At 40.5% G+C, this 9762-nt stretch overlaps 1 protein-coding gene across 1 annotated transcript in view; it reads right to left on the bottom strand.

The window, feature by feature from the left end:
• Positions 1-781: 781 nt before the first annotated feature.
• LOC120770756 overlaps positions 782-9762 on the bottom strand; it is a 55929-nt gene continuing 46948 nt past the window's right edge. The window contains exons 7-9 of the mRNA XM_040098341.1: positions 9071-9202; positions 7715-7840; positions 782-1773 (exon numbers count right to left, since the gene is read on the bottom strand). Of these exons, the coding sequence (XP_039954275.1) occupies positions 859-1773; positions 7715-7840; positions 9071-9202 (1173 nt within the window). The 3' untranslated portion in view covers positions 782-858. The remainder of the gene's footprint in view (positions 1774-7714; positions 7841-9070; positions 9203-9762) is intronic.

Raw genomic sequence — 9762 nt, 5'->3', positions numbered from 1 at the left:
TAAAATGAAAAAAACCGAATAATTAATACTGAATACCAGAATTTTTACAGTTTTCACGCCAGCTATCTAGAGCTAAACCGAATAATTAATACTGAATTTCAGAATTTTTACAGTTTTCACGCCAGCTATCTACAGCTACCTGTCAGCCGCCTAACAATTAATGAGCATTAGCGTGTCAGAGCATTAAATCAACATAACGTTGGCAGCTCTGGCAGGGCGCTATGAGCAGTAGTATGCCGTAAAGTTACGTAAAGTAGGTATTATCACACGACTTATAGCGCTTATATATTATATACACATAGCGGACATACATTTATGTACACACACACACACGAGCGTCACGACGAAAATTTACATCACATGCTTACGACGATTGTGGCGTAGAATTTTGTGAAAATTTCGCTAGTAGCATTGATGGCGCACAGCTAACGCCGGACTATTAACTATATACTACATACATACATACACAGAACGCTTTAACCACGACCAGTCGCAATGGTAGAGCCGCGCGCTTAGGCCACTTTGCTAGTCACCTTAGTGTGCTGGCGCAAAATTCATTTCATTTCGTGCTACAGTTTTGGCTTACTGCATTTCCGGCGCTGCTGCTGCCGCTGTTTGGTCGCCTTGTCACGCTTTGTCATGCGCCTACTTCCGGTACTCCGCCATCGGCATGGCGACTAATACGGACATGCTGCGCGCCGGCGGACTATGACAAGCTACACGATTGGTGGTTAAAGTGTTGCTGCGACCACCAACACCACCACCACCAGCACCTGTCATGGACGCGCCAGCACAGACGACGCCGCGCGCACAAAAGCGCGCCATTTGATTGTTTGCTAATATAACGTTCTCCGCGTACTAAATATCCGGTATACTGCGTCCGGTTGCCGACGCCACTGCAGCGCTGCCAGCTGACATTTTGACATCGTCCGCACCGCTGACACTGGTGACGCCGCCGCCGCCGCCCAGCGCTGATTTATTTTTGGCACAGTTGGCATCATGATAGATATGTTCGCAGAGTTTTGGCTCTGAACTGGAAAATTTGCTGAGCTCATAGGCGTTGAGTGCACCGGTGCCGCCGCCACCACCACCACCACCGCTCGCATCGTGCAGTGCGGCTGCATGACGTTCCTGTTCGGCCAACGCCAAGTTGAGATTCAGTTCGCTGTGTTTGCTAAACGATGTTGTCATTGTTGCGGTGTGCGGTGGCGGCGGAAACGTTTGCTGATGCGCCGGCTGATGGTGTGCAGCATAGTAGTGATGTGGCGCTGCGTGCGGAAAGCTTTTCGTCAGTGCGTGCAGACTGCCCGAGCTTACAGTGCGCTCCAGTATTTCACCCCAGTACTTTTCGGAGAGCCCTTCAATGTCGGGCCGTACGCTAGTGAAACTCATACCACCGCCGCCACCGCCGTGATGACTGTGCCCATGATGTCCGTGACTGCTGTTACTACAGCCACCGGCGCCGCTGTTGGCATTCTTGCGCGCCTGCTGCGATGCGCTGCGACTGAGACTGTTGGTGCGTGCTCGCGCGCAAATGCCCAGCACTGAGCCACCGCGTATGCCACTGCCGCCGCCGCCCCTACTGCTGCTGCCGCCGCCACCGCTGGAGCTGTTGCCGCCTTCGCTGCCATTGTTATCGCCAGCAGCATCGCCACCCTTTGGTGGTCGTCCGGTAGGCGGTTCCGGCGGCAGTGGCAGCGTTGTGATTTCAAAATCAGAATTGATGTGACAACAGGGTGATTTGTGTTCGGGCGTGTCCTCGGTGGGGAAGCACTGCAACGATAACAAAGTGAAAATGATAAGCAGTGTGAAAAAGGAGTGAAAATTTATTGGCGTAGAAATGTGACAGGCTGTGTTTGCATAATTGTAACTGAAAGTGGGTTACTCGAATAGACTTAAGGCTTAATTTGAATTAAATGGTGCAAAGATTAAGTGTTAAGCTCTCACCAGTTTTGGGTGCATATTTGGATAATACCTTCTAATGATCAGTTTATAGCTGAGGCATAATATACCTCATTCGGTAATGCTGTAAGACTTTTAACTTAGCCGCAGAGACTCCAAAGAATAAGCTCATTTATAACCCCTACAATAAGAGAAAGTTTTTTCTTGTTGAAGTAAAACTTTCTGTTTTTTTTTCGATTTACTTTGCGTCAGAAAGATATTGCGATCGCGTAAGTGCTGACAGTTGCCGACCGCTCACTAAGCTCTGCCCAAGCCCAGCTGTCTAATATTAAGTCGCAAAAGGGCAGTGGAGCTCAAACACGTTCCCATTCTCCCGACAGCGAGGTTGAGGTGGTCTTCTTTGTCAACTTATCAACTGCTTTGGAGTTGGCAGAGATTCCTCTATTGCCTATGCACATATATCTAAACTAGTTTTATCCAGTAGTATATCGATGCCTTCGATAGTGAATGTAGACATTACTTAACCAGCCTCAAGCGTACGGTTTCTGATTTTGAGGCTAGTATTGACCTAGTATTAAACAAGTAGGAGTGAATGGTCGCTTCTCTAAAGAAGATTGCATTCCAGAGCGTTAGACCATCATGATCCACTAACGTTTCCCCTAGCTGTAACCCATGCGTAAAGTAAGTCACTGTATAGCTGGGTACGTGGAAGCTCTCTGCCAACTGCAGCTCCTACTGTAAGCTACTTTATAGCTGCTGTTGGGATAGAGTTTCCTCTTACCCACAGTTCCTTCGCAGGTATGATGGCAAAGCTAAGATATCTGATATCTGCGGAATTTCACATTTGTGAATGAATTGACCGCCATCTACTCAAGCAGCTCACAACTTCCGGTCCTAGACCAAGTATCCTCTGGGTACAGCAGCCTCGGATGAGAGATCCACCTTTTGATGACGACCACTGTAAACGCATTAAGGATTACGATTTAAGGGCATGCACCTGGCATGTCTAGTCCCTTAATTGGGGAGGTACCGCTGACCAGCTGGTTAATGTCTGCTGCTAAAGCCTGACATCGTGCGATGGCCGGGACAAGGACAGAGATGGGTAGTTCCTTGTTGCATTTGCTACAGTGGCCATATAAAGGAACACAAATTCGATGTGGAATTCATAGTGGAACATAGATTCCGTCGCCGAGTCCTGGTATTCCCCCCGGTGGATGAACGTCTAGCCACAATCCTCCTCAAAGCGAAGCTCTTCAACATATCGCTGGTTTGCGCCTACGCCCCTATGAAAGGGAAGGACGATGTGACTAAAGATGTCTTCCATGAGAGCTTGGAGCGCACCTATGAGAGCTTGGCGACTTTAATGCAAGAATGGGGAAAGAAGAGATCTTTGGCACAACGTTCGGTATAATCAGCCTCCACTATTAAACATTCCCAAATGGGTTGAGGCTGATCGACTTCGTCGGGCCCGAAATATGGTTATCTGTGGTAATAGATTCCAGTATAGAAAATCCATCAAGCTAACCGGATGTCTCCGGATCAAAAATCTACCAACCATATCGATCATGTTGTGATAGACGAAACATACGTCTCCATTCTAATTCAGTTTTAGTCGTGTGTAGGCTCTGAGGACTTAGCATAGACCCAGACCACTATCTTGTGACGCAAAAAACGCACGTCAACAAACACAAGAAAGGTTCGACGTCGAGAAACTGCAATCAAAACAGACAGTCGAACGATTTTCTGCTCGACTTGCACTCCTGCTCCCTGTGAGCATTCATCAATAGCTCGGTTGAGGTTGTAGCGGCAGTTGACAGTCCTTTGCTTGATAAAAATCCGGGTCTGTTCCGGTTACGTAGACCCGACTGTCCCGGAATAGGGTAATTGTGGGACGGAATTTCAAGCTTCGTACGTACAGTTGCAAACGAAACCATTGATTTTCGGAAAAGGCAGAAAAACAGCTGAAACGATGAGGCGTGTCGTCGCAGTGACCTGACTATTCTAAGAACAGTCTATCGAAGCAATGTCTGTAAGCAGTGTTGAGCTAATTTTAAGCCTCTACACTCGTCAAAGAAACGTCTGCAGTTTCTCACAGTATTAGTTAGAGTCCTTAGTGATTCATTTAAATCCCAGATTATTCAAACCAAATAGAAAGTGAGGTTAGGTGTTGCCAACTACTTTGCAAACGCGCTGTATAAGAGCTCAAAGTCTTCATTTTCCTTCACAAAATAGTAATTAAGGCTGTGCGAAAAATAAGATTAATTTTCGTAGAGTTCATATTAGGTGACAGAGCAAAAGGTGAGAGCAATAGGTGAGCGCATAACTTGTTGTGTAAATGTGTGTACGCATTATTGGTGTTATTGCACGACTGACTGTATTTACACTGCCGGTCAACAGCACGACGACGAGTGACTTAATTAAAGCACGTTGAAAGCGAATAAATAAACCAAATTGATTTCAACCAAGCAATCAATGCGTTTGTGTTAGTGGAAGTGAGTTGTAGGCGAAAGTACAAAAAAATGTAGGAGAAGAGTGAATCTGTGGCGAAAATTTATTGCTTTCTGAATTCATTAAATAAACAATAAAGGCTTTGATTTTGGCACTTACACAATACTTTTTGCGCACAAGGTCAATAAACTACCACTCTATCTCCCTCTCACACTCCCGTCTCACTTGCATAAATACAGATATACAGTTACGCATTGCGGCATAAATTAAATGCCATTTGATTTGAGTTCATTGATTACAGCAAACATTTTTGATTTATAGTCATTTCAGTGCGAAATAAATAAATGCACGAATTTGTAGTCTATCCACAGGCGCACGCTTGCTCACACCTACATAATTGTATTTATTGTTATTGTTATTAATTACCGCATGATTTAAGTATTTATTTAATGATAACGCTATAAAATTACACTTGTTTAAAAAAAATATTTATAAATTGTGGCAATTTTACTTTGCTTAAACCGAAAAAATATTATTGAAAAAAAAAAAAAATCATTTGCTTTGTCAAGTTGCCGCAGTTTTCATGGCAATTCCGCTTGTCGATTGCATACATAATTTATTATTTATAATTGGCAAAAAACCTTAGTTACACAAGCTGGCTTTTGTTGTCAATTTGCACAACAACAATAGCGTAGGATATAATTATTGGCCAAACCATGCTGTCAATTGGCCAGCGTTGCGCAGCAAATTGCCTACAAATTTTTGTTATCCAAACTCGTTGCCGCGCGCAGCCGTGCAGTTGTGTGCAATTCAGTGGAGTTATTTACTATTAATTAGCATTATTTTGCTGTATCTCTGCCTTTCATATGATAGCCATTGACATATAATTGATGAATGTCCGCGACTGCAATTTGCAACATTTAACCGCATTTAACAAATTAATGCTCTGCAGAGTATGGTAGAGTGGCATTGAAAGCGCAGTAAGTTTGAAAGCAATAAAAAAAATTAAAATTCAATCAGTTATGAGCTTACTAGGTTTCTTTCGGAAAGCAAAACAACAGTTTGAAAGTCGTTGGTGGTCAAACTTTCTTTGGTCAAAGATAAATAATAACACACTTCGCAAACAAAGAAGTTTACATATAAGAACGTGATTTCGATCAGTCGGTTTGTTTGGTAGCTATATGCTATAGCAATCCGATCTGCACAATTTCTATAGATATTGCAGCAATTCTACAGACAATAACCCATGTCGAATTTCATGAAGATATCTCTTTAAATAAAAAAGTTTTCAGTACAAACATTCGATATCGATTGTTCAGTTTGTATGGCAGCTATAAGTTATAGTGGTTCGATTTGAATAATTTCTGCAGATATTGCCACTTTACTTTAGGCAATAACTCTTACCAAATTTCATGAAGATATCTCTTTAAATAAAAAAGTTTTCAGTACAAACATTCGATATCGATTGTTCAGTTTGTATGGCAGCTATAGGTTATAGTGGTTCGATTTGAATAATTTCAGCAGATATTGCCACTTTACTTTAGGCAATAACTCTTGCCAAATTTCATGAGGATATCTCTTTAAATAAAAAAGTTTTCAGTACAAACATTCGATATCGATTGTTCAGTTTGTATGGCAGCTATAGGTTATAGTGGTCCGATTTGAACAATTTGTTCAGATATTGCAACAATACTTTAGGCAATAACTCTTGCCAAATTTCATGAAGATATCTCTTTAAATTAAAAAGTTCTCCATACAAGGTCTTGATTTTTAAAAGTTAGTTTTGTAGGACAGCTATATGCTATAGCGGTCCGATTTGAATAATATATCAATAGAATTGTAGCATTGTCTTGGCTAATAACGCATGTCTAGTTTCGTGAAGATATCTCGGTAAATCAAAAAATTTTCCTTACAAGTACTTGTTCCCGATTGTTCAGTTTGTATGGCAGCTATAAGTTATAGTGATGCGATATCGGCGGTTTCGCCAAATAAATGGCTGCTTTGGGAGAAAAGAACATTTGCAAAATTTCAGATCGATATCTGAAAAACTGAATGGCTGACAGACGATCATGTCTAAATCCCTTTACTTCGTCATGGAGACCAGTTATGGTATATATTTTTCTGGATTCAGGTTATTAAAATATTGCATAAGGAATCAATATGCTAATATGTAGAAACTGTAGGGTCTGGAATGACTTTATTGGGTAAATGGGGCTAGTGGTAGTGGTTGACCCGATTTCGGGGTGGTAGAGGTAGGAATGACTCGAATATGACCATTTTTGAAAAAGGACAAACTACTTGTATTCACAAAAAATTATTTATGAATTCCACTATTTAAACCCACAGTTTGTCGGATAGTTTTTTGAGGTCCACATATCCGGTATTTGAGAGCTTGAAAGGTAAAATCCGACTTTGTACCTTGATGGCATCAAGTTTGTTTCCGATTGTAAAGTGAAAGAATCAACTGGAATTTAAAATTTTGCTATAAGAGAAGTGGGCGTTTTCGTAATCCGCTTTCCTACATTTTCACAGTGTAATTTTGGTTGAAATAGATCGAGCAGGTACTGAGAAATTTCTAAGTTTTCGCCCAGAAATATATATCTTGTATAAATGTTAGACAGAGAAATAGAGAGATAGAGCGTGGGAGAGAAGAGAAAGATAAGTATTATAAAAGTAGTAAGAGAGAGAGAGAGAAGAGAGATTGTGAAATAGAGTTTACATCTATTCTCTTGACTTGGTACATCGAACAGTCTCTAACATCTCTATTAACTCATTTAAATCAAACGCATAAATGTGATCTTCAGAAGGATTTATTTTATAGGGACAGAAGGAAAAAAGATGTCTTATGTAAGCAAGAGAGAGAGGCAGGAGATAGTGAAATTGAATTTACAGAATAGATGTACTTTCAAATATTTCGCATAAATATGGCCTTCAAGCAAGAGAGAGAGAAAGAGACTGTGAAATTGAATTTACATCTATTCTCTCGACTTTGAACATTGAAAAGTCTATAATATCTTTATTAAATCTGTCGCAGAGAAAGAGAGCTTCATGAAAAAGTTATAGAGTTATTTATAGATAACTGATGACGAACCTAAGCGCAGAAGTATATTTATAGCGTGCTTTTAAACGTTAAAAGCATTCCATCTCCCCTTTGTCGTTTTTTGTAGCAGTTCTTAGCTGGATCTATAAATATTTCACTGCCTTAAACTTAATTTTTACTTGCACTCTTGGTTAACATGAATATTTAAGCGTATAAATACATAGGCCCACACATAAAATAATATTAAGTATATAAATAACTTATGTGGGTACTTAAAGCTTTACAATAAAATAGGTATATCTTTTGAAGCGCTTTCTTGCTTACCCTATTTGGCATCAAGCGTTTACTCAGCCGTCGAAAATCCGAATTGAGCAGCCAATACATGAAAGGATTCCATAAACTGTTGCTCAAGGCAATCCAAGTTACCACAAAATCCAGAAAAGGCGGCAGCTGTGTGTGAGAAAGAGGGAGAAAAATATATGTAAAATAAAGTGGCAAGCACGAGAGTGGTGTGAGTTGAAAACAAAAACATATTTAAAAAAGTATTATTCACAATAATAATATTTTAAGAATATGTAAAGCACATATCGATTAAAGTTTTTAAATTGATTTCGCGATAGAAGAAAGTGAGTAAAAGCACAGAATTTGGGACGCTTTTTATAACATTGAGTTATTGAATTTTAATAATAGATTTCGCTTAAGCTTCGAAAGCTTTAGACTGTCAATATGAAAGCATTTTATTCTGAAAACTTCAAAGGGCTCATACCATAGACTTCGCGCAAGTTTTAAGAGCTTTGTGGGGTCAATGTGAAAGCGCTTTTTGTACTGAAAGCTTTAAAAAGCTAATACCATTGACTGTCTTAAGCTTTGAAGTCATAGTACTGTCGGTGTGAAAGCGTTTTGTGCTGAAAACTTCAAAAGCTTCATACCATGCAGTTCGCGCAAGCCATAAAAGCTTTGTATTGTCGATGTAAAAACGTTTTGCTCTGAAAGTTTCAAAATGCTGATATCATGGACTTCGTTCAAGCTTTGTCCTGTCGTTGTGAAAGCGTTTTATTCTGAAAGCTTCAAAATGCTCAAACCACGCGCTTTGCTCAAGCTGTAAAAGTTTTGTACTTTGGATGTGTAATCATTTTGTTCTGAAAGCTTCAAAAAGCTAATACTATGGACTTCGTTCAATCTTTGAAAGCTTTGTTCCGTCGAAGTGAAAGCGTTTTTTGTGAAAGCTACAAAAAGCTCATATTCATGGTCTTCCTTCAAGCTTCCAAAGCTTTATACTGTCGATGTGAAAACGTTTTCTTCTGAAAGCTACAAAAGGGCTACAAGGGTCATATCAACATTTCGGGTATGCTTTGAAATCATAGTACTGTCGATGTAAAAGCGTTAAGCTTATTATTTGTAAAAAAATATATACATATATTTTTGATTCAGTTACTGTAAATAAAGCTTGAGTTCGACTGAAACTTTCATAGCTTTCTTTGTTGGCGTGAAAGCTTTTTGAGTGAAAGCTACAAATTGCTTATACGTTCCTAGATTGGGCAAGCCATACAAAAATTTTGAAAGCTTTGTATGGTCGATGTGGAAGCTTTCTGATTGAAAGCTGCGAATTGCTTTTTGGCGAGTAGACTGAGCTAGATATTTGAAAATTTAGACTTTTGATTAGTAAAAAAATATATTTACCTTGGATCCCGTGCAGGCAGTGACAATCTCCTGTATCGTCCACGGTGTGATCATAACAATGAAACCCAACGAAATGGCAGCCATAGAACGTGAGGTATTGCCGGCAGAGTGTTTTTCCTGGATGGGCACAATCTAGAATGCGGACGCAAAGAGTAGAATAAGTGGATTATATTTCAATTACTAACTGGAGAGTGTGAGAAAATTAATAGAGTTGTGTGTGTGGCGAGTAAAGTGAGCTCAGAAAATTAGCTAGGCGACCACGACCAAAGCAGGTGATTAGAAGGTAGTAAGTAGTTGGTGTAACGCATGCAGTTAGAGGGTGTGAGTGTTTGGGCATATTTTGGGCGATTCAATTAGCAAGTGAAAATGTTTGCTAACGAACCAGATCCGGATGTGCGTCCTTCACCCAATTCCGAGCATAAGCTCAGGCGTGTTTAACTACTCTACCCCTCTGCCTTGGAAAATGGTAGCCACAATTTATGTTGCATACGCGTGAGCGCCAAATTAAACGAGTGCTTGACTAACAACAACAACGACTAACATCAATGAGCTTAACAAAACGCATACAAATGCGAAATGAAACAACGGAACTCCATGTGACCACTGCGTTGTAGGGATTTGCGCTTTGAACGCTCGTTTTAATTGCGGTCAGATAACCGACTAGCGAACGGGCTTCCACCGCAACACTCTCC

The sequence above is a fragment of the Bactrocera tryoni genome, chromosome 3 (genome assembly GCF_016617805.1).
Source record: "Bactrocera tryoni isolate S06 chromosome 3, CSIRO_BtryS06_freeze2, whole genome shotgun sequence".
Lineage (NCBI taxonomy): Eukaryota > Metazoa > Arthropoda > Insecta > Diptera > Tephritidae > Bactrocera > Bactrocera tryoni.
This window is presented reverse-complemented; position numbering and strand designations above follow the sequence as displayed.